This window comes from Sitophilus oryzae, unplaced genomic scaffold, assembly GCF_002938485.1.
Source record: "Sitophilus oryzae breed Bouriz unplaced genomic scaffold, Soryzae_2.0 scaffold_1590_pilon_pilon, whole genome shotgun sequence".
NCBI lineage: Eukaryota > Metazoa > Arthropoda > Insecta > Coleoptera > Curculionidae > Sitophilus > Sitophilus oryzae.
Genome location: NW_022146270.1, coordinates 338,052 through 364,772, shown reverse-complemented (window position 1 = coordinate 364,772; position 26,721 = coordinate 338,052). Strand labels below are relative to the sequence as shown.

Here is a 26,721-nt window from a genome sequence, read left to right as displayed (position 1 = left end):
CTTATTTCTTTAATCAACGTCTATATTTAATTAGAAATGTATGCTCCTCCTACATGATTGCAACTAAAATTTCTATAGATTATTTTTATAAATATAATAATAGATATTGTCGACCATCTGTTAAATATTTCAAAAAATCGTTTCCATTGTATTTTAATACTTCGCTGTCGCGAACCTACGAATTCTTATTTGAGAAGAATGCCCATTATTAAACCATTAGAAAAAAAAACGCTGGCTAGTCTGTTATGTTAACAATGCAGCGAAAATGACAAACGACTAATCCTTCCCGAGAAATTTTCTTTTGTTGTTAGCTACAGTTCTGCCTAAAAGAAAAAGCGTCACTCTCCTCTCTATACACACCAAAACACTTCCTTATTATTGTTTAGGTACGACACTCCCGGCTATTATATTCGAATTTTCTTTATAGCGTCGCGTCACTCGCCAGGCAGTACCCTTTCGCTGTGGCAAAAACTCTCCCAGAGGACGGCACCACGTCAACCAACAACACGAAACGGTACTAAATATACGCGGCCGTGGCCAGCAAAAATGGCATAAACAGTTAAATATTTTGCATTCCCCGGTATATATCTGCGGAAGGATCGAACGGAAACTCGCGTTTTTCGATCCAATATCGAACAACTAGAAATATTTTATTAAATAATGCTTAAAATGGACATAATTCGTGAAACTAACCATTTCGAAATATTATTTATTATTAGTTTTTGTACTAAGAAATTTAAACTAGCCTTCCAGTGGCGCGGGGCTAGGAGGGGCTTAGCCTCCCGTATAAAATTAGTTTTAACCTCAAATCAATATTATCTTATAGTGACCTAAGCTCCCCCAAAAGACTTGAGCCCCCTAAAATCTGTGTCTAGTTGATCCTATGTCCATATATCTGTGTATAATTTTTCTATAGAAATCGTATTCCAAGTAATTATTAGCATTTTTAAAGAATTATTCTTTTTCTCAACATTAGAGGCCGCCTTATACCGGAGACACTGTAACTCCTATTGTCTTTTTGGACCTTGATAGGATGGGAGCATCAATGACTAAAGAATCCAAGGACAAATAACACCCGAAAGCAAATTGTGACGATGTCACCAAACAGTGCCGTGGCACATATTTTTCATAACCTAGCTGTTTGAAGAGATATTTATATTTTTTAATAAATGTTTTGACTACGCCTATGGTATATATGTTGGTATCAAACTAATTATTTACGAAAAAAAACGTATTAAAATGTTAACAAAAGGTACAAAACTAGTATCGACGTATAGGACACATCAAGTACATATAATATCAGAAAAATAATTATCGTATTCAATAAGAAAACTAAAAAAACGCTAAAAAGGTGGAGCGGACTGTGTATTTACCTATGACTTTTTCTTATCGCTGCTGCTTCTACACTTGAAAGCTGGACAACTAATCACCATTGCAATAAAGTTTATACAAACTTCACTACACACAAACTATTAAAAATCGCTAAAATTGTCGCTGGTGACCAGATGATGACTCATTGTTTACCATCAAAAGAATGGTGTCTAAGGTCACAAATTCTGCTGCAGCCCGTATATGGCCGTTACATGCCCTTATATTCTTTAGTCATTGGCGAGCATAGTTCCTCCATTTTCCAAATTAAATTAAGTATAATATAATAATATAAATGGTAGTTAGTATAATATAATAATATAAATAGTATAATAAAGATAAATGGAAGTCGTTGATATGTTTGCGACAGTGATTCCATAGTGATTTACTTATCCACGTAAGTATTACGATCTAGGATTTCAGTGCCGTTTGATACAGTGTTAAGCCGTAGTTCAAAAATAATTTTTAAGAATTTTGATTTAAATTCTTAAAAATAATTTTTGAACTTGAAACTATTAGGTATTTATAGATAAAATACTTCCACTGGAAAGGCCGGGTATATATGAAATTTTATATAAATATATCAGAAATAAAGTGAGATATTGTGACATAGGGTGAGAAGTTGCGGTTAGAAAATCAATATACAGGGTGGTCCGAACTGTATTCCGGAAACTTCGGCAGCATATTCTGCAGATAAAAATAAGTAAAAAAGTTCATATAAATGTGTGTCTTAAAATGCTTAGTTTCCGAGATACAGGCTGTAGAAAATTCATTTTTATTTCGATTTTTTCCAAATAATTTATGAAGAATCTCAAATTCCAAGAGGGTGAAAACGCCCATCAAATATTACAATATTTGTTATTTAAAAAACGGTTAGTCTTTCGGGAAAACGGCTCATAATTAATTTTGTTTTTTTCCATCTTTTGAAATTTTTAAAAAAATCATACAGGGTGTTCCAAAAAGTTGGGTAATTTATTAACCACGATTCTGCTTGAACTGACGTGATAAACTTATTTTTGGCAAACGGATTTTTCGAAAGTCAAAGTCCAACGAGATGAAACTACCCCTCAAATATTACCAAGTTATATAATAATATCGCCATATTGTTTTTTCTCATGCTGACTTAAATGTGAAAAATTTTTATCCAATTTGTATGTTAATGGCAAATTCTTGCTTTGCTTTATCATCACCATTATAAATGATTAATTCGACGCGAACGAAGTCGCGGATACACGCTAGTTATTTTGATAAAATTGAAATAAATATGAAACTTCTACACCCTGTATTTCCGAAACTAAGCATTTTGGGACATACATTTATACGAACTTATTTTTATCTGCAGAATATGCTGCCGAAGTTTCCGGAATACAGTAACTAGAAATAGAAATGAGAAGTCTTTGCTCTATGTGATTTTACAAAATAAAATGAAACATGGAGCATCTCTGTACAGTTTGTAAAAAAAACCATTTGTCTACAGTGCTTAAGAAAAATATGTCTAAATTGCTGAGAGTATAAAAATATGTGAAAATTTACTTATTATTACTTACCGCGTCATTTTTTAAATAATATTTGATTCCCGATTCACAATTGTTTCTATTATATGTATATATTTTTAACTAACTCACACACACACACCTATACACGTATGACCATATTTGTGACAACCGTGCAGTAAAGACATTTGTGGTAGCATCTCTATTTTTGTACGAAATGATACGAACTCGCTGTCCACGACCTAAAAATATAATTTATATGTCTATACACTCCACCGTAAGAAAGTTATTGGCATTTATTAATTGTGGCTGTAGGGATTAAAGGAAAATTATTCAGTGTAGCCGTTAAGGGGTAAGTATATCTAGCATCTCTTCTTGGTAAACTACGCTGCAAATTCAAACATAAATTACGCAAAAAGCAAATGTAAAAGCTTTTAAATAAGCAAAAGATAAAAATGAAAAAGACTTGCGTCTTTAAAACAGGCTTTCTAGTATTTTCCCTGGTTGTTTATCATTTTGTGAATCAGCGAGGAGTATAAGAAGCAAGGTTTCCACCCACGCTCGGTTTAGTGGTTGTTTTTAAGACACAATCGGCGTTTTGTTGTGTCATGGGATGAATTTATGGTGTACGACCGGCTGCAATTACTAAAACAATAAATATGTGCGGCTAGAACGTTGCTCGTTCTTTATTCTTGTTGTCCGCTTTCTTTTAAGGCCGGGGAAAAGTGACTGAAAAGATAAGGCTTTCGCACTCTTTTACATAGCTAAATATATTTTAGGCCAGTAAGCGAAGTATTACCTCCGAATTCTTGACACCCGCATCGATTGACATGAATTAACAGTGTAAAGAGATATATGTAAGAAACAAAAGTTACATAATAGCGATGTCTGCTTTCAGGGGTGAGTGCCACCCTTTCTCGGGGTTGAAAAATAAATCACCCATTTTAATTGCAAAAACCAATAAAGGGATGAAATCTAAGCAAAAAATTTTCTATGACATTTTTTCAATCAAATTTTAATCTCTGTAAAGGTGATTTTTTATTTTTCTAAAACTAAATTGCAATTGTCTTTTCAAGTTCGTAGCTCAAAAACTCGCGGAGTTATGATACATAACTCCATATACCTACAGACATAAAACGGTCATCTCATTTTATGTTACGGAAAAAAATAAGACGTTTCATTTTTCTGAGACCATTACCAACTTCTTTTTTTTTAATAGAGACCTGGATTCTTTATTTCATTTTTTAGAGTAATATGTATATACCGACCTGGTCATCGAAAGTGCGTTGTCTGTATTTTAGTGCATACGACAGAGATAAATATAAATGACTGTTTAACAGATAGAAACAAAAGAAAAAGAGGCATACAGTGTTGCCAGTTTTTTAACCGACAACACTGTTTTTAACCGTTTTTTTAACAGGTGAAAGTTTGATGCAAAATCCGGCAATACCGCATAGAAAAAATGTATCAACCCAACTTTTATCTCTTTTTATTACATTTGATTTTACATTAAGCTGTCTACATCATTGTCTTGCACGTTAAAAATCCAGACCACGCAGTTTCGATGACCAGCTCGGTATATAATTCAATGAGGAACGGACTTACCTAAAAAATGTTTATTTTTTTAGGATGGGTATACGTGACCTGTATACCCATCTCTCTCCAACACATTGCCTCTTACGAGAATCTTCTCAATAAGCGTCTAAAAAATAAACAAAAAAACCTATTTAAAAATAAAGTAGATGGGGGTTACAGAAAGTCAAAACACCGTAAATGTTTTTTGTTGTCATCAAATGACCAAAAGAAAGTTTCTCTAAGATTGTCTTTATAGATTTTTTCCAACTGTCAAAATAAACTCCGAAGAAGTAAAAACAAAAACCGGAAATTGCAGTTTTTCTGCCATATTTCCGGAAATGACACAGATAAGTTCAATTACTAAACGGCTTAGGCTCACTGACAAGCAACTTTGCCCCAATTTAAACCACCCTATATCTTTTACAGTTTCTGAGATCCCAATGGTGATAGCCGCATTTGGAACATCCGGTATATTTAGATATAAGTTATGATAATAAATAATTTTATTTCATTTGGTAATAAACCTTTGGTGATGGTTTGTTTCTATTTGCACCTTTAAGCTTTTCAGCCCTGTCACAGCACATCATCCTGTATATATTACCTTTTTCAGATGTGGCGTTGTACCCAGCACCGCCCAGCTACACTCGCCTTTACCAGTACTACACCAGCCCACCGGGGTACTACTCTACGCGGTACTTGTCAGGTGTGTACATATACATGGATGCGTAGTACAAAAAAGCTTTGCATGAAGATGCTACAGTAACTAAAGTACCTATCTAAATCCAACTAGCAAGAAAATGTCTTTAAAACCTTACATCTTTAAATTTTATTTAAAAATATAACCGAATTAAAAAAAGAGTTTTGCTAGTTGAATTTTCATAAATAATAATTCTTGTGCATGAGTAGTACCCCTGTAGAAGCTATATATGTATTGTGTTAATTATCGATGATTTATACTGTGCAGGCATAACGGCCAGGGTATTTTTTTTTTCAACAAATCCAAAAACACGTCAATTTTGTTTGTGAGGGGGACAACTTTTGTCCCAAAAATGATTGCAAAATCTGCAACCCTCTAAGCGGAGGTGTCATCCACCAAATTTTGGGACGGGGGGTCAGGTGGCGCCGCAGTGAAAAGAGCTTTCTATTCTCTATATTTCCCCGCTTCGTTTTTGAAAATCGGTCGAGTCATTGAGAAAATATGAAGGATTGAAATTTGAAAAGTTTATTTAAACATTTATCAGAGTAAATGATAAGGATAAATTCCTTCGACCAATTTGCTGTTTTTTCTTATTATTTTTAGATGTTTACGCATTTTTTCACTTGCCACAAGGTTGAACCACGTTGAACAATCAGGTGCGGTAGTTGCTAGATAGCTGTTCTGCGACTTTGAAGTTCTTCTCAATATCGTTAAACTGACTCACAATAGGATTTCCAAAAATACCAGCCCACACGTTCAATTTCTAAGGGTTTTGTGTGTGCACCTCGTGAAAAACCCTGGAGTTGTCCTCAGCCCAGTACCGACAGTTGTGCCGATTAACAACACCGTTCAAAAAGAAAGTACACTCATCCGAAAACACACACATTAAATAGGGAATTATTATCATTCGCCACTCGTTCACTCATAGTTTCACAAAATTGCAAGCGACGATGAAAATCGTCTTCGTTGAGTTCTTGTACCAACTGAATTTTGTAAGGGTGGAACTTGTGATTTTTTTAAATCCTTTGGACACTTGTACGATTCACGCCGGTCTCATTGGCTAATTTTCTTGTACTCAGCGTACTATCCAAGGCAACTGGGCCCAATACGAATTCCTCCATAGCTTCATTGACAACATGATTTTCCCTCTGCCTCTTTATATTCATAACGGAACCAGTTTCGCGAAATTTTGCTGCTAACTCGCGAACAATTTTGCCATAAAGGTGTTTGTCAGGATAGCGTTCGTTGAATATGTGCGCAACTCGATACATTCATTATTTTTAAATAAAGTTCGATTAGTTCCACTTTTTCTGCAAGTGAGTACACCATGGTTGTTAAAAAGTTTAACGATATTGAGAAGAACTTCAACGTACAAGTCACAGAACAGCTATCTCGCAACTACTGCATCTGATGGTTCAACCTTGTGGCAAGTGAAAAAATGCGTAAATATCTGGAAATAATAAGAAAAAACAGCAAATTGGTCGAAGGAATTTATCCTTATCATTTACTCTGATAAATGTTTAAATAAACTTTTCAAATTTCAATCCTTCATATTTTCTCAATGCCTCGACCGATTTTCAAAAACGAAGCGGGGAAATATAGAGAATAGAAAGCTCTTTTCATTGCTGCGCTACTTAATCCCCCTTAATTCCCATTTGAAAAAAGTTAGGGTATGACACCCCCGCTTAGAGGGTTGAAGATTTTGCAATCATTTTTGGGGCAAAAGTTGTCTCCCTCACAAACAAAATTGACGTGTTTTTGAATTTTCTGAAAAAAAAATTACTCTGGCCGGTATGCCTTGCGGAACGTTTTCGATGGGCCACCCTGTATATAACAATGTCGACAGCTTATTAGCCAAATTATTATGGCAAAACTGAAACCTAGATGTAAGTCCATGAAGCTTGATGTAAATCCACACCCGAGTCTTTTAAAATATCGGATCCTGTCCATCTCTAGCTCCTACTCTACTAGAATGTGTTAAAACTGTATTTCGCATAAGTGTCGAGAACAAATACCATTATGGATGTTTCGAGTGGACACGGACAAGTACCACCATATACGTAGAAAGGACAATAATTATTATATTCTGCAACATATCAGCTGACGTAGTTTCTTCGTGTCTTTGGCTAATTGTGTATATCTGTTGGTGTATGAGAATATCTATTTTACATTTGCATAATAAATTTAATGTTAATTTACGCATTATTAACAATATCTATTGCATGAATTGATTTAGACTTTTAGACTGTGGGTTCAGAACTTTTTCTTTTTTTGTTAACTATTTAGAAAGTAATATTATAAATAATACTAATTAAAACATTATTTATTGCGGTTTGAAAATGGGTATTGTAAAATAGAAAATGTTTAAGTAAAATTCTATTTTCTATATAGGGGGAAATAGCCTAAATTGTACCGCTATAAAAAAAGTTTATAAACATTTTTTTCCGGTCTGTGTAATTTTGCTTTTTATTGAGAATATTTAATTTGATCTCTTTCATCAGAAATACCTATTAATTTTTCAAGATCCTTGCAAATGGTACGATTTAGGAAAGTGGTTGCTGAAGTCGTGAAACTAGGCTTCCTATATCTATTATTCTAGACATCGACATGTACATACTTAACCATAATTTTAGTATGGTTTAAAAAATCACATCATGCTTAAACTTGTTTAAAAATATCATAAATTCATTTTCCGAACCATCATTTTTAGCCGACCATACCAACAGGTATGGTAGGCTATTAAGATCGGCAAAAAAAAGTTTTTTTAATTTCACTCAAAATGAGTTATTTGGGTCATAAATGACCTAAATACAAAATATTTTCATGGTGTCTGTCTGTCCGTCTGTCAAAAACCGCTAAACCGATTTTAACCAAATTTAGCACAAAAATACTGTGGCACCCGAGAATCTCACCATTAGTTTTTAGTGGGGTGGGGGGTTGGTAAGGGGGTATGGGAGGAGGTTAAACATTTTAAAAAATCGTAACCCAAAATTAAAGTAGCTAGAGAAACGCGGTTTTCAATTTAAGATTAGGAATAATATTTGCAACAAAATTTGTAATAACATCAAAATCAGTCAAAGTCGCAGTTTTTGAGATAAAAAAAATTGGAAAAATTCCTTTACTTTGAAACTAAAAGAACTGCCTGCCAACTTTTTATTAACATGTTTTAGTATGGGCGGCTATACGTGCCTCCCGGCGCCAATTTTTATGCGATTTTAAGACTAATATTGTCATTTCATTTTGCAGGTCAACTTGTACCTTAAATCAGCATCTACTAATATTTCTGTCTACAGACCAATAACTGCATTTCCAAAGTCTCCAAACTTCATTTGTAGCATTTGATATACTTACAACACTATCGTAAGGTTTCTCTATAAACCTGCCGCTTTCCTATATCGTACTGGTACAAATTGAGCAACCATACAGAGATACTGTTTAGGCAACATTATTGAAAATAACAAAACAATGTTTAACGATGTTTGTGTGTTTGTGTTGTTTGATTTTGAGAAAAAATACAGATTATCAATTATATTCCCTGAAGCCATAGAAAATCATTTACCATAAGTCTTCGAAATATTAGAGCACAGACCCAAAGAATCTCCGATATGTGTTATTTCTTCAAGCACTCGTGCTACTTGAAAAAGATCTTAAATACTGTACCTTCTTGTGCTTTCTAAATATACCGGGTGCATCTCAAAAGTGGCTCACCCCTATAACTTTTTTCTTTTACCAGATAAAAAAGCGAGATTTGGTATGTTAGTATATGACATAAATTACGATTGATTGACGTATTCAATTCTTTTCGGCCACTTCCTGTTTCAGCGGAAATGGCTACAACTTTTGATTTTTAAATGGCACCCTCGGTATTTTTTTACTTTATTCGATAGAAAATGATATTCTGAATAGAATGACATATCATATGTCAACTTTTGACATTTTTGCTTAAGACAAAATTGAATTTTAAATTTCAATCTAGAGTGCCATGGATATGTTAAAAACACTAATTTTTAATCAAAGGGCCTTGGAAAAATAGATTTGATCGTCTAATGTTATTCGTGTCTTTTCCTGGCCGGTTAAAAGATGCCCAAATCGTATTTTTAATCATATCTCAATTTTTTCAAATTGAACAAGGGTGGCTCATTAGCGTATTTGAAAAAAGCATTTTTTTGCGAATAATTTGGTACCACACACTTGGTATTTCGAGTCAAATTGTCGTTATGAATCGCATGTAGCAATTTTAAATAAACCATATTCGAAAATGTCAAAAGTTGACATATGATATGTCATTCTATTCAGTGTGTCATTTTTTATGGAATAAAGCAACAAAACACCTAGGGTTCCATTTAAAAATTAAAAGTAGTAGTCATTTTCCGGTGAAACAGGAAGTGACAAAAAACAATTGAATACGTCAATCAATCCTAATTTATGTCATATGTTAATATACTAAATCTCGATTTTTCATCTAAAAAATAAAAAAGTTATAGAGGTGAGCCACTTTTGAGACGCACTCGGTATGGCTAAGATTCTAGGGTTGTTTGGCATTAATCCGTATTTTTCATCTGAAATTGCCATTAAAATTGTTTTTTTTTCTTCTTTGTATATTTATTTTTTTAATCCATGATTATATAGTACCAGACTACGTAATATGAAAATATTTTGAACGAAAGCGAAGCTGGAGTCACCATTTTTTTCTCTTTCTTCTCTTCTCGCTTCTTACAAGTATTATTAGCGAGTGGGAAGTTGAGCATAAAACTATCTATCCCATCCCGGTTTTATTATACCCGCAGGTTTATGATTAAAAAGCGAAAATTCCTCACACCTCCTCGACCTTGGTGCTAGATAAGCGCGGCGCGCGGGCTCGGAAACCACCTCAAAGGTCTTAAGACTGACCTATAGCGTCTCTGCGGCCTCGACCTTAGACCGTCTAACCACCTAGAAACATTTATTTCAGGGCTCTGAGGCTTCTAATTCTGTATAAAAAAAAATAGTTTTTTCAAACGTCAGAAAAAAGTTTAAATTTTTGCGACGTGATTGACAATAGGCATAAAAGTGAAGCACGCCTAAGCACAAAAGTACGAGTTTTAATTAAACTGATATAAAGTGTCAAATTCAACGAATGTAGCCATAGTTTCTGGATATAATATTATTTGCGACGTTTGAAATTGTTTAAAAATTATTTTTGACGTTTGGTTTAATTGGCTATTCGGGGTAAAAATGACTTTTTGTGCGTCGCCTGTAATGTCAAACGTACAGCCTCGCAAAAAAAAAATTCTTCCTAATAAGCAGGGTTGGAAAAAATCATGATTTTAAAAAAAATCAAAAAAATCAGATTTTTTTTATTTAAATCAGCATTTTTTTTTATTTAAATCAGATTTTTCTGATTTTAATTCAAAACAATATTTAAATCGGATTTCCAAACGACTAGGACTTATTTCCAATTAAAGTCCTATCCTAAATAGCTAAATCTATACCCCGATACCGATAACGTTAACAATTCTACGGCGTGTGTGATTTTTTCACATCGGTCACCAATATATATTCCTCAATAAAAGTCGTTCGCTTCAGATCAAAAGAATTTTTTTTCAAACGTCTCAAAAGTATTATTTTTTGTCATTTTAACGCCTAGACATAAAAGTAAAGCACTGTTACGCCTAAGCATAAAAGTACAAAAATATATTATTAAACTGATATTGGGTATCAAATTCAACGAGTGTACAAATTGTTGCTCGATTACTGTTTGCATTATTTGCAATGTTTGAAATTGATTAAAAAAATATTTGTAATGTTTAAAAATATAGTATGTTCTATTCGGAGTAAAAATGTACTTTTTATGCCTCCCTGTAACGTCGGAATAGCTTTACGATGGTGCTTCAAAGGTACAGGCATCGTCAAAAAAAGTATAATTTTTAATTTTTACTCCTAACTAAAACAATACACTATTGTTCGGAAATAGTCTTAAGTCGAGAATGAAATTAGTATGTATTATCTAATGTCAAAGTGTAAAGTACTTACTGCAAATCAAAAAATGTCGGTAGGAATTATTATTAGTAGGAACATATTTTCTGACAACGATTGTAGATTCTCGGTAATGAAGATATAGTCTCTATATAAGAAGAATCTAGTTCTGCATCAGACTGCGAATGATATATTCGAACAGCGAATTTTTGTCACTTATACATAAATTTTAAAATTCCTGCGTTTAGCGGTCTAATAAATTCACACGAAATTAGTTCAAAAATCGATCCAACAATTAAACTGATGAATAGTTATTTTTATATATAATATGTAGTTTTATAACGTTTACAATTATTTTTCCATTTATTATCTATTATATCTGTTATAGTAATATTTTTTGTAGTTTTATATGACACATTTTTATAACTTTTACAGTTATTTTTTGATTTATTATAAAGTTTCAGCAAAATATATTTTTTTTTATTTAAATCACATGATTTAAATCACGATTTAAATCATGATTTAAATCATTTGATTTAAATCATGCCAACCCTGCTAATAAGACAATAATTTAAACTTGAATAAAAACAAACTTTATATCGAACTATTTCAATACAATAGTTATTTATTATTCACGGTGAGACTTTAATAAGTGCAAATATTTCGAGTCCAAAATAATCGAGATATTTTACTTTGAAATTTAAAAAAAAATTAACTTAAATTTTGAGAACCACTGGATCTTTTCTGAGTTTTCTTAAATCTTAGTCTACTATCCTTACTCTGGTACTAAAGGGAAATTAAAACAACTTTCGGTGCACGCCATCAATGACACCATGCGTCGTCTTATGAAGTTTGCTGGTGGTCGTATTATGATGTGTAACCAAAGTTATTTTAATTTCCTTATATCTATGTTGCCTTATTATGAAGATATTATGTTTCTTAACTAAAAATTAAATTAATTTACAAAACTTTTTTCAAAAAGATTTCAAATTTTAATTTTTTTTTTTCGCAAAAAAACTCATAGACGTGTTTCTGATGTCAAAATATACTACTCATTTAAGACTCACCCTGTATAAGTGATTTTGGGAGCAATTATCTACATCTGTCTTAGAATTAGCATCTCTATAGTATTAAGTAACTCATCAGTATATCCCGTTATGCTATGGTCTTAACTGCTAATTCCAAAACCAAATCAGGAACAGGGATACTTTGTTCTGATTCCCAAGTGGAAACCAACCTAAAGCAGAACTGAAGAACCTGGGAGACTCCATCCGTAACCTGGTATTGGAATCTTCCAACGGTCTAAGACACTCGAAGAAATTTCTCGGGAACTACAACCGACAAAAATCAAAGATATTCCTTGATTTAAATAAGAATAATCTTCGAACGGGGTTTTGAACAGTCTCCTCAATAAGCATTTTAGTAGATTGAACCTAAGGAAACAACGGCGAATGCAGATTCTGTGGGGAAAGCGGGAAAACACCAGTTCTGGTCTCATCATTGAGTGTGCCCAGACGACAACCATTCATGCCATAAACTTTAGTACGACTGATATCTGATATGGGGAACTAGCCTCTGTGAAACCATCTCAGATACTGGCTTTTGTCAAAGCCTCGAAACTATGAGTTATAAATCAAGAAAGAAGGTTACACTAGATAGGTGACTGTCTTCCCCTTCCCATAGAATTTACATTATTCCGGATAAAAGCATTTTCGTAGACTGATTCTTGGACATGTGCATCATTGATGCTGGATTTTTACACGACCCTAAGGAATTAAAGCAACTTATACAATCATCTATATCTATACTGTTTTTTGAAATATTTGTTTGTTAACTTTTTCTGATATTGACTTTCCATGAAAACATGCAATGCCTTACTCTATTTATTATAGCGATGGTCTGCGGTCTCGGACGCGGCCGCCATCTTTATTAATTTTATTTTCTTACTTATCTTCATCGACAAATTATTGTTCTCGGCAGATATGCCGTCGGAGTTCTACAAAAGCGTCAAACAACTTATTAATATGTAACTATCTTTTTCGTTCTTTTGTTCTACCAGAACGTCTCATCTGCAGTTGAGACATAAGAGTTTCTTATTTTTTATGATTTCAATGTTTCAGGAATCTCTATTTTTAACCATTAACTGCGGATATTACTTTTCGTAACATTAAAGCTGACATGAACTCTCTCAGTTTCTTTTTTTTATACAAAATGTTTTTTAAGCCAAACTTTTTTTTCTGTGGGTCTTATATTTTTTAATGTAAAACTACTATTCGTTTTTACTTTCTATGGCATTGAAGAATCTGGAAGACTCCATCCGTAACTTGGAATGGGTGTCCTCCAACGCAACGGTCGAAGACACTCGAAAAAGTTCCTCAGAACTTACGACAGAGAAAAATCAAAGGTTTTCCTTGATTTAAGTAAAAACAATCTTCGGATTATCACGGGGTTTCTAACAGGACACTGTCTCCTCAACGAACACCTCAGTAGGCTGAAGCTGAGAAACAACGGCGAATGCAGATTCTGTGGGGAAAATGGGGAAACAGCAGAACACCTGCGAGACGACGAGAGTGCGCCGAGACGACGACCATTCGTACCATGAACTTTGGTACGGCTGATGTCGAGGATGGAGAGCTGGCCTCTGTGGAGCCGTCTCAGATACTGGCTTTTGTTAAAGCCCTGAGACTGTATGATGAGTTATAACTCGTTTTAACTCAAGAAAAAACCAAACACACAAAAAAAGAAACACCCAAAATACAAGAAAAGTTAGAAAAACATTTTTTTGATGGCAAGCAAACTCAAAATTCGATATGTTCCTTAAAATTCCTAAATACAAAGAAAATACTGTTTTGTACTTTCTTAAAATATAACAATACAAAAACTAAAAACTATCTATCTTTCCAAAAATCCAGACCACACGTCTAAAATGACCAAATCGGTTATTCACAATATATTTTCATACATTAAATTTAAATTAAAGAAAACCGTGTATAATTTCGTCTTAAGGTTTACTTATACTAAGGTCTAATAAAAACCTGGTAAAAAATACACCATATTATTAATATTTTAATTAATAGTTCACGCTTTATATTAATAATTTCTATTGAGCGTTTTCTCTTAACAATAGACGACACGAAAAGTAATATTTTATAGCATACATGTATTAATTGGCATAAATGTATATAATTAAATAACATTAATTAGTAGTTTTATACTGGTGTTAATGATTTAATAACCTTATTTTTGCAGGTTTTTTTTCATTCATATCTTTCACGGTTTTGCTTCATAAGTTGTCTCGGTCGGTTCATAAGCATTCCATTCTAATCTGATTGTTGCCATACAATGTAGAATATTTGTTTTAATTAATTTCTTAAGCACGTAAACGCATGCTTATGCAAATTTATTGTAGATACGGCAAAAAATCAACATCGGGCGTCTTTAACCGGTTGAGGATTACATTTGTAGGTCATTTCTAGGAATTAAAATACACATAATGAATAATATTTAAGAGAAAATGGAGGAGGTTGGGAGGAAGGTATTTGACCATTGGAAATAGGGATTCCATCAGGACCAGGAGCTGAATTTTTAGGGGAAAATTTAAAACTGATTTTAGTTCGAATATATTATACAGTACAGCTATTTATCAGGCTCTTATCCAAATTAAGAGCATGCCACCGATTGAAGCATTAATACTATCTGATTCACTTAGTTCCATCAACAGTATTGCTTCTTTAAACACCAAAAACTCTCTAACCTGCAGCATTCGAGATCTAGTATATAAACTTACTGAAAGAACTACAATGTTAACTTTATGTGGATTTCTGGACACTCTGACATTGCTGGTAACGACCGAGCAGACAAACTGGCTAACGAGGCAACGCTCTTACATAATATTGAAGGAACTCATCCGTTGTCGATTTCAGAAATTTGTACAAAAAAGTGTTCTTCAGTATACTTCAAAATGAATGGGACATCCTCGAGGGAACTAATAAACTTAGATCGCATGTGCCACTTCTTCATCTGTATCAAAATATATATTCTCTTGAACGCGGATCTTTTTGTAAAGTTGTTAGAACCCTCACAGGACACTCATATCTTACCAAATCATATATTATTAGAAATGAACCCCCTCAGAAATGCACCTTATGCAATAATTTAATGTCAATGAGACACATTCTTTTTGAATGCTTACCTGTTGCCTCCCATAGGTCTAGATTCTTTAATGTTGTTACCTATGAGAATATTTTCGCGCCTTTTAACATTTCGAAGATTAATAAAGTTATGGAATTCTTAGACAGCATCAACATAACGAAAAAACTTTAATTTCTAATAATTTAAAATAACCTCATATTAACTAAAGCTTATTATTGAGTGCTAAAAAACCCTCGCTGTTGACGCGCTCTATAAACCGCGGACTTGCCCTCTGACAGGCTTACGCCTAAGGCTTTGCCTGCCAGAGACTTGGTCTTGCCCACAAACGCAAAGATTTCATTTTCAAGAACCGATTTTCTTGAAGAACCGATTTCATTGGACCGATTTTAATGATGACTGCACCGAAGAGTAGAATAACTATTAAAATATCGGAAAATTTATAAATAAAAAAATATGCCGAAAATAATTTTTAAATAAATTAGGTTAGGAACTCCGCCATCTTCCGCAATTGACAGCCCACTTTACGAACGCTTATAGCTTATTTGTAATAATTGATGTCCACTGCAACTCAGTAGTGACGGAAAAGACTGGCCTTGGTCTTGTTTATGGTGCAAGACCAAGATCAGTCTCGCCACTAATATTTGATCTACGAGACCAATATTAAGACTAAGCATGCAAAGAGAAAACTTGTTTTTTTATCGAGATCTACCAGCCCTAAAAATATTTTCATTTATTTAAGACTCACCCTGTATAATGGGTGTCGAGAAGTGATTAGAAGTGAAGAATTAGAAGTGATTTTTATCGCAATGGCCACTGTGACGGCTTTTTGCCATCATATAGCGTTTAGAGCAGTACAAAAACAAGAACCTTACTTAATTTTACATATTATCGTCTGACTAAATAAGGCATTACGATTTCTGCATAAACATATGCAAATTAATTAAATAATTACTGTAATTGGTAGAATAGTCGCTTAAAATCTTGTAGGATTATGTTGTTTACATTTAGATGTGTCTGGAGTTGAGATTTTCCATAAATGCAACATTGTTTGGGGAAAACCTGTCTTTTTTTGTTCAGTTTGATTTATTTCCAGATATTGTGAAATCGTTGCTTTTAATAATCTGCGGTGAGTTTGCTTAAACCAAAAATCTATTAATCAAATAAAAATTAGGTAATTAAAAATATGATTTATTAAATTTAGAAGTTTAGACATAATTTAATAGTAATGGGGTTTCTCGTTTACGAGTAGAGATCCAAAGATGCGGTTATCACTTCACCGCAACTACTTTGAAACTAAAGATGCTACACACAGATTTGTCCTAGACTTCTTAGTTCCTGAAATACAGGGTGATTTTGAAATTGTTGCATTTTTCCGACCACCTTTGTATCTCCGTTATCTTATAACTATCGAAAAGTTGAAAACTGTGGGTGATAAAAAGGTGAGATTGTTCTTACTTAAATCAAAGAAAATTTTTGATTTTTCTCGGTCGTAAGTCTGAGAAATTTCTTCGAGTGTCTTAGACCGTTGGAGAATTCCCGTTCCAGGTTACGAATGAAGCCTTCAGGCTCTTCAGTTCTGTTTTAAACTGGTTTTCACTTGAGCAGGGCCGTTCCTGGCGAGCGTGTAGTGCGTGCACGCACGTAGGCGCAACATTTTGGGGGCGCAAAATCGAAGTGTCAATCAGTACTTTGTAACAAAAAACCGATACGCTTTCTTGTTAGTAAACAAATACTTAAACATACATCATAGGATAAAGTTTGCTTAGCGTCTTTTTTGCGTTGGCCGCACCGAATAAACAAGTCTAGGGCAATCTGTCGGCAACATTGATCTCATCTACTTATTTTTCATTTTATTCGTTTTATGGAAAGCACTGTTCATTAAAATGTTGTATCCTATGTTATAGGGCTTGTTTCTCTCTACAATTTTCTGTCTCATAATATACCGTTTGTGTCCGGGAAGGGTTCATAGTGTCATAGTTGTCGATTTTCGAAAGAAATCAGTACATGTATATTATTTCGTATATTTTTCATTTTATTGATTTTATGGAAAGCACTGTTCATTAAAATGTATCCTATGTTATAAGGCTTGTTTCGCTCTACAATTTCCTATCTCACAATATACCGTTTGTGTCGGGGAAGGTTCATAGTTTCATAGTTGTCGATTTTCGATAGAAATCAGTACATGCATATTATTTCCGATTTTTAGTTTATTGTTTTTATGTATTTCATATAAAATGGATCAGTTTTTTTCTTTAGGGTACTATTTTTGTTACTAAATATTTTTGTGGTTTTGTTTGTTTTCTTTATTTAATAAATGTTTTTATACTTTAATTAGAATAGTGTTTGTACATTTCCAATTACATATTGCTCGTTTGTCGCAGAATATAAATTCTTTAAATTTTTGAGATTAAGATTAAAATATATAATTGATTTAAATATAAAAAGGGCGCACCAAAGAATGCTGCACGTAGGCGCCAGATACCCCAGGAAGGGGCCTGCACATGAGAAGCAGAACGGTTCTATAATAATAATTTTTGATTACCTTCTATCCCTTGGTGGTGTGGCACCCAGAGTAGTAGGATTTTACTTTGTCTAATTTTTTTAGCTTCTCTAGGCATTGTTAGGCCAACTTCGAGTTGATCGTTAGTGATTTTATCGCTTTTAAGTCTGCTTAACTGTCGGATATGGCTATTTCTCGTTTCCGATAATTCCTATATAGTGATCATACAGATTGTTAACTGGACGGTTACTTATTGGGGAACAGAATGGCAACACTGCCTACATTCCAAATGAGTACTAAGCTAAGCTGCCCGTCGTGTTGTCTCGTCCCATCGCATTGTCTCTCGACGAGCGGGCCGAGGTTGCCATATTTCAACCATAAAGCTCTTGCCGCGAGTAATAAACAAATTAAGAACCTGTATATACCGTATTCAATATTAACCGGTCAATACTGTCAATACAAAAACTTCCTCTTTAACACATCTGGCTGACAAGACAATAATTAAAACATTATGATTGAAAATAAAAAATATATATTATGATGGACAGTCTACGCATACAAAACGGTATTCAATTAAATGTTTCATTCAAGCTGTTTATATTTTACGCTCGACGATCAATCATTCAACAAACATCAGCCGTATAGAATCTACAGACTGTAATAACAAAATTACAATGTAATTATAATTAGACATTGACTTACTGTCAATGCAAGAATTAATATTAATATTAGTGCGTATACTAGGGTCTTTTATGGTACTATCCGTATAAGTCGTACGGTTATCGCTACGATCATTTGTACAGAGTGTTCCTGCCGGTTGACATCTCAATAGAAAATTAACAATTATGATAAATAACCTATTAGAAATACTGTCACTTGTGTTGATAAAAGTTATATTTATATTGTTGGTGCCGTTAGATACATATATTTTACGCCCATATGTTGGGGTTCGTCAATTTTTTTATATTGCAATATAAATTTTAGTAGCAAATACCATATGTTTGTTTATTATTAATAATTAAAAAAGACTATTAAAATAAATTTAGTTTTTTAGTGCTGTCTATAGGAGTTTTGTTCGCTCACTGGGAGGTAACGCTCACTGGGAGATAAAATAAACACTCATGGGGGAGCTTCTGGATCTTCCGCCTCTTCACCAGTGGCGTAACAACAGACTCACGGGCCTGTGTGCAAATATTTTACCGGGCCCCCCATATTTTAGGTTAGAAATAACATTATCAAATTAATTTTTATATAGTATTATTTATTACTGCAACACAGAATATGTAACCCAAAACATATAAAATAAAAAATAAATAAAAACAAAACAAAAAACAACAACAAAACTAACTAAATTAAAATAAACAATGTAAATAGGAACATGAACATGTTAAAATTCTTTTTTCCTGGCTTTAGCATGGGCGAAAGTTGACACAATATTACCAATGTCTATTGTACGAGTAACTTCATTTTCTATTGAAATAATTGCCAAAAAAGTGGCAGTTTCGGGCACCTCTCTTAACTCAGCTGCCTTATCGTCCCCTTAATACAACCATTAGGTAACTAGAGTTTTTGTGATTTTGAGTTAACTACTTTGGCCAGTATAATTTTTCATGCTCTTTTTAATGCTACAACTAGCTTAGTTCTATTTCTATTCGATGGTACAGAAATCCAGTGACAATACAGCAAATTTTCTTTTTTGTCAAATTTAATGCTCTAATGAAAAAGCACATATTTCCAGTTATTTTTATTTTGCAAAATATAAAGAAAAACACAGCTACAAAATTGCACAAGAACAAGTGTAAAGTAATAAGTTATTTTTGCGATAGCGTGTGCTAGTTAAGTAGTTAAGAAGACATGTGATAGATAAGAACTTAGTTAAACTTAGCCCCCCGAGGGCCCGGGCCCATGTGCTTCGCACACACGGCACGTCAATAGTTACGCCACTGCTCTTCACATAGCGATCCAGGCGGAGGAAAAAATGGAATTTTATCGACATCAAAGTGCATTGTCTCAGGATATAAACAGGACACTAAAAATGGGGGATTTCATCGGGGGACCTCTACTCCAAATGAGATCGGACCACAAACCATTAGAGGTAAAAAAAATGGATCGAGGAATTTGGACAGATAAAACATTCTTTCGGGACGGACTAACCTGGCATATAGACGGGCCAAAGACCGCTGACGGAAGAGGAACTGGAGTATTTGGGGAAAGACCAAGGACAAGCTTATCCCTTTCTTTAGGGTAAATACTCAACCGTATTCCAGACAGAAATCTTCGCCAATCTACAAGGCGCGAGAGAAAATAATAGAAGACCTTACTCAAGTACACCTAGAGCGCAAGATATCGTCGACACTCTGGTCAATCTAGAAATGCCTGGGTAAATTGGGAGCTCTAGAAGAAAGAAACAAAAATAAAATTATTCGGGGTCCGAGCCACAGTGGCATCCAAGGCAACGAAAAGCCGATGAACTAGCAAGGTAAGGATCATCGGAATCCTATGTTAGTCCAGAGCCAGTACTGGGAATATCTAAATATATAACCCATAGTACAGTAAAACTCTAAGGAACCAAACGGGGGCACACGCAGTCTTCATCGAAGTACCCAATTCCAAAACCACAAAGGAACTGCTAATGCTTAGCAGGAATAACGTGCGGATTATAACAGGTCTCTTGACAGGACATATGGCTGTCAAGTGCTATCCGCACAAGCTCAATCTATATCAAGAAAGTCTTTGTTGCAGACTTTGCAATAAAAACCCTGAAACAGCGACACTTTAAACAAAACTAGATCCGGAGGAACTATGCTCTCATTCTATCAAGGACCTGCACTAGTTGGTGCAGGGTACAGGAGTGAGTGAAGCTATAGAAAGGGGACAAGTTTGTTTTTTTCTCAGTAATTTTCGAAAAATAGTACTACAAGTAGAATTATATTTTTATATAATTTTATTGAATCATAAAACGAACAATCTCCATTTCTCTACTTATTAGGTAGGTACCTTACAACATACATTAAACAATATTGCTAAAAATCTCTTTCGCTGGCTTGCGGTACTTTGAAGTAGCCCGAAGGGTAAAAATTCCCGCAACCAATATGGATATGGGCACGGTACGGTACGCTACGGCCAATATCATGATCGCATGTGTGTGGGTCTAAGCAGATCGTTTTCGCTGTTCGAATAGACATAGGAAGGATAGGAGAGGTAAACGGTTTTCAGATTTGTGTCGGTGTCAAAAGCCTCACGAGGCCTCTTAGGGCCATTTATGGGGTGTCAAGATTACTGGGTGACGCCGAGCGTACAGTTAGACAAGGTCAAAGGGCAAGTCATTTCGTGCCAAATTGGACGGTTTGTTTATGAGGAGGGATACCGTGTAATTATCTAGAGTTAATGTTGTAAGAACACACAAAATACCAGGAAAAAAGTGAGGAATTTAATAATGAGCACTATTCTAACAGGAACATTTTTTTGTATGTGTTACGTTCAATAAAACTGTAATTTTACACATTTGTAGATTTGTAAATTGTATGGGAGGGGGGAAGTTAATCACCGCGACGCTATAGATCTATTGTATACCTCTTTGTTTAGTTATAACTCATCATACTGTCTCAGGGCTTTGGCAAAAGCCAGCATTTCAGGCGGTTTTACATAGGTTAGTTCTCCATCTCGAATATCAGCCGTACCGAAGCTTATGGCACCACAGATTTCACGAAGGTTGTCGTCTCGATCAGTTCTGGTGTTTCCCCATTTTTCCCACAGAATCTTCATTCGCAATTATTTCTTGGTTTGAAGCTGCTGGGATGTTCTTTGAGGAGACAATGTCCTACGTTAAAAGCCTTGTGACAATCCGAAGATTGTTCTTACTTAAATCAAGGAAATCTTTAATTTTTCTCGGTCATAAGTTCTGCGAAATTTCATTGAGTGTCTTAGACTGTTGAAGGTTTCCATTCTAGGTTGCAGATGGAGTTTTCCAGTTAATCGGAACTGTTCTGGTCCAGTTAAAGGTCAGTTACTAATTCATTTCCGCCGTATTCAAAGAAAGAATTTTTATTGTTGTGATCTAAAGACTGTAATTAGGAATTTAACCTAGCCATGTAATAGAGTTATTAAGAAAGCGGAAGGCCCAGACAGACTTATCTGTCGGTCAAAGAAAGCGCCGGGTACTAGCCGTGGTACTAGTTCCGAGCAAAAAAAATGACATGATCACGGATGAAAATAGCACAGGTGCGGAAATAACGGGACGCGTCGTAGCGGCTAGCGTTTATGGCCAGAATTTATGTTTTCGTCTCCATCCATCTCCTTTCCTCGCGCTAGCTCTGTTCCAACCAATAAATATACATTTACGCCAGAGTCAAATAAATTCTCTTTACGTATCCAATAAAGTCATAAATTGCGAAAGACTTCCAAACGCAACTCATTAATCAAATGAGCTATTAAAACGGCAAAAACGTTTTGAAGAGTACCCACTCCGTTGGCAACAGATAGAAGAAATGCAGTTTTTCTTGACAATATAAAACATTATTATCAATTAATATATTTTTGTTCGGTAATATTTTCATTTAATTAACTAAAATTATTATTTGGCATTGCCCAATTTTGTTCATTAAATATTTTACTACTGAAATTAGACTGTACTGAACTGTTTAAGGTACAGGCAATACATCTTATCAATCGTCCTATAAAAATAACACATAACATTGCTTCATTGCACAATAACACTCACTAAGAGTTTTCATTCAAGTGCCAGGAGTGGTTATCCAACCAAACCAAATTTAATGAGCAAAAATGAAATGTTTTTTTGTTGCTACCTAATTTTTTTATAAAGGAATCCGGTCTTTTCAGTGAAAAAATAGTATATTGTTTTATTAGGAGTAAAAATGATGCTTTTTGTGGCGAGGTTTGAGGCACAAAAATTCATTTTTACTCCGAGTAGAACATGCTATTATGTTTCAAACATCACAGTAATACATAATAGCAGTATAACATAAGTAATACCTTTAAATCATTATATTTCGAGAAAATATGGTAACGCCCGTTGAATTTTACACATTATGTCAGTTTAATAATATATTTTCTTACTTTTATATTAGGCGTAAAAGTGCTTTACTTTTATACCTAGGCGTTAAAATGACATTTTTGTCATTGTCAATCACGCCGAAACAATTAATACTGTATGATCGAAAAAAAATCGGCGTCCAGTTGGGTGGGAAATGACGATCGATGACATTTCCCATATAAATTTACATATAAAATGACTTGTTTTCATAGCCATCGCTGACGCCGATTTTTTTGATCATACGGTACTTTAGTGACGTTTAAAAAAATATATATTTTGAAGCAATAAGTCAAAATACGCCCATTTTAAACCTGCGCTAGAAGCGGATTGTCCGAGGAAAAAAATCTAAAAAACTGAATTTTGTAGAAAATTTTGTCTACTTATTATTTCTGAAAAAGATATTTTTTGGAGTTATAAGCACAAAACCGCAAAAATTGAAATTTTTACGTTTTTTGCATTTTTTTCAATGTTCCGTCATGAAATTTTGTTAGCAGATATCGGGTCCGAATTCAGCGCCCCAAAAAAACATAAAGAACAGTATAAAGCTTGATTTTCTTGTATCCGTTGTCCGACGATATACGATCATACGATATTAATTTTATTGGTTGAATTTAAAGACTTCGATTTGTTAGAAAATTACGCAGTTTTTAAATTTATTGCAAATCATGCCTCCGTTCATCGGATATACGATTTGCTTGTTGTCATTTTTTTCATATTTTCATTCAACGATTTCGCTGTTTTACTTATATAGTCTAAGACCTAGCAACGTTTTTGAGAGAGAAGTTTAAGAAAACTGGTTCCGTTTAATATATCTTTTGCTATGCTCTCCTGAACAGAGTACGGACCATCTGGCTGCCGGTAGACGTTGCGTTCACTACTGCGCATCATATCTGTATTCAACATCTGTTCACTACTGTGCATCACAAATTCATCCTGTAGGTATTTCAGGAACTAAGGAGGCTAGGACAAAACTATGTGTAGCATATTTAGTTTCATAAAAAAAGTAGGATAGTAATGTGACAATCGCATCATTGTATCTCTACTCATAAACGAGAAATCCGTTATTCTCCGTCGACAGGTTGGAGTAAAAAATTTAGGGATGAAAAGTGGACCATCGTATCAACGGATAACGGACGCGTGAAAATCAAGCTTAAATCAGAACTAGGTACCCCAAAACTTTCCCACCAAAAATAAAATTTGACTCTAGACTATTTGTATATTATCTAACCCTTTTCTTCTCTCCTACATAGCTAGAACTGTGTTATTAATGACATTTTATTTGTGTTACAGGTGGTCTGTACCTGCGCCCCGACGACGGCAACTTGTACACGACGCTGGAGCCCACTCTGAGCAGCAATCCGAACGTGTACTTCCAAAGAGGAAACGGCCTGCATCCTGGCATGATGTATTGAATGCGTAATGGGCCGGTACTAGCTGGCCGGTGGTGGCAGTACTTTCAGCGCGGCGGCGATCGCAAAAGCACCGACCGGTCGGTCAAACGAAGAAACGAAGAAGAAAAATGGCGGCTATGGCGGGCATAAACCGTCGGTAATTAAAAATATGGACTAATTAAGAGCTGGAGGTCTTTTGTTGGGCGATAATATTGGAAAAAACGATTTCAAACTATATAGTACAGGATCCTGATTCAGGATTTTTACGCCACTACTTTATACGGGTCCGGCAACAATGTGTCGGGTATCTGTAGCTTCTATAATAAAAAATAGAGGAATTTTGGATAAGTGCAAACCTAAAGTATATATTTCAGGAAAACATTTTCACTTCTACAGGGTGGCTTAAAAACGTGTCAGTGTATAAGGGTGATGTTTTTAAATGGAACACCCTGTATATTATTGCTTTTTGGGCTTCCTTTCTGATCATTTTACATAATTCTAAATTATTAAATATGTTTTGATAGTTTCAGAAATAATAATAAATGAATAAAAAAATAATTTGACAGCCTTTTAAAAAAAAAATATTAAAAATACAAGACATATCCTGAATTAAAAACTATACTAGGTGAATTTGACACTTTTTTTTAAATTTACTGCTAGTTTTATTGGTCTGTACTTACTTTGTTCTAAATATAGTAATCTTAAACAATACAGGCTGTTCAAAATTCTAACACCTTCTAACAAAAATATAAAATAGTTTTTCTTATTTTTTTTTAATGGAACCGCTAAAAATTCTAAAATGCTTTAAATACAAAAAATGTTCTTTTTTAATTATCCATTTAACAAAAATAATAATAACAAGACGTTCCATTAAAAAAAACATAGAAAAACTACTTTATATTCCAGAAAGTTTGGCATGAAATTTTGAACACCCTGGACCTGTTAAGATTACGATATTTATAGTAAAGTAACTACAGACCATTATAGTAAATACCTAGTATACTTTTGTTTAGTTTGTTGTTTCAGGGGGACATTTCTTGTATTTCTAATATTTAAAAAAAAAGCTGATTTTTTTTTAAATTTATTTATTAATCTATCTGAAACTATCTAAACATGTTTAATAATATCTTATGTAAAGTGATCAGAAGGGAAGCCAAAAATGCAATAATATACAGGGTGTTCCATTAAAAAAAAATCATCCCGATCCACTAGCATTTTTTGAGCCACCCTGTAGAAGTTAAAATATTTTTCTGAAATACATCCAAGTACATACCTTAGGTTTGCACTTAAACAAAATTCCCAATTTTTTGATAATAGGAGCTGCAGATGCCCTATTGAAGCACTATTGCCGGACCCTGCATACAGGGTGTCCCAAGCTGAGCGTGCATTAGAAGTGTCTAGAGAAATATAATATCTAGTTCGGAGATTTTTTAAACATCATTGTTTCACAACGAGATCTATTGATTAAAAATATTTTCAATATGGTACAGATGAAAAGTTATTACTCTTCAAACCAGTTAAAAAATATGTAGGTGGCGCTCTTTACGAGTAGGAGTCATATTGACATCAAAATCAAATTTCTTATGTCAAAAAACTCCCAGTCACCAATCTTCATCCAAATATTGACGTTACTTCATAAATTATTGGGAAGAAATCTCTCTCTCTCTCTCTAGAAATATAAATGAAACTTCTACACCCTCCAAAATCTCACCCTCCAGTATCTCCAAAACTAAATATTTTAGGATATAAGACATTTATACGAACTTTTTTACTTATTTTTATGTGTAAAATATGCTGGCGAAGTTTCCGAAATACAGTTTGGAGCACCCTGTATAATATACATACGTGTAGTAAATCGATCATTTATGAAATTCGCTTAAAATTAACTAATTATATATTTTTTCTTGCATTTTTGCTTTTATTTCCTACTTAAGATGTCAATGAATTTAGATACGTCAATTTGACTTACCTGCTTCAGTAGCGTATCGGATGTTCGTGTTGTTCAATAATTATTATAACTTATAACAATTTTAAGAACTGCCAACATTTTTTGCCAACGTAAAATAAAACAACAACGTATTGAGTCCACCCTACATCATATTTTTACATGTTTTGAATAAAATTAGAAGGGCTCTGATAAACCGGAATTTAAGTCGGCCATTTTTGGGCCCCATCTCGTTCAACCTAAATTTTTTTATATGCTCCTTAAGTTTATTTTTTTTATTAAATTTAATATCTGATATTATCGCCATTAAAAGAAATTCTGAATCATCCAAATACCATACGATAAAAAAACGACGTCAATGACGGCTGGGACTTACAATCGATGATAATTTTGTTGAGATAAAGCTCTAGACATCATTAAATGGTATAGTATAAAATATATAATTGGAAGACGTCGTTATAATCATAATAAATAAATAAATATAGTATAAAATTCAAAAAACAATATTTTTTTTTAAATAGATTTGTGTGTTTGGAAACATTCTATACTTTTTTAATCTTTTTATAATTAGTGTTAATTTTCAATTTTATGT

The 26,721-nt window shown here is 33.8% G+C and overlaps 1 protein-coding gene across 2 annotated transcripts in view; it reads left to right on the top strand.

Annotated features, from left to right (window-relative positions):
• LOC115879929 overlaps positions 1-25,397 on the top strand; it is a 97,754-nt gene extending 72,357 nt beyond the window's left edge. Inside the window, exons 2-3 of one of the 2 annotated variants that reach the window (XM_030896988.1) lie at positions 5,047-5,139; positions 24,084-25,397. In XM_030896988.1, coding sequence (XP_030752848.1) covers positions 5,047-5,139; positions 24,084-24,205 — 215 coding nt within the window. In that variant the 3' untranslated portion in view covers positions 24,206-25,397. The remainder of the gene's footprint in view (positions 1-5,046; positions 5,140-24,083) is intronic. The other variant, XM_030896989.1, reaches the window with a different exon arrangement.
• The last annotated feature ends 1,324 nt before the right edge of the window (positions 25,398-26,721 follow it).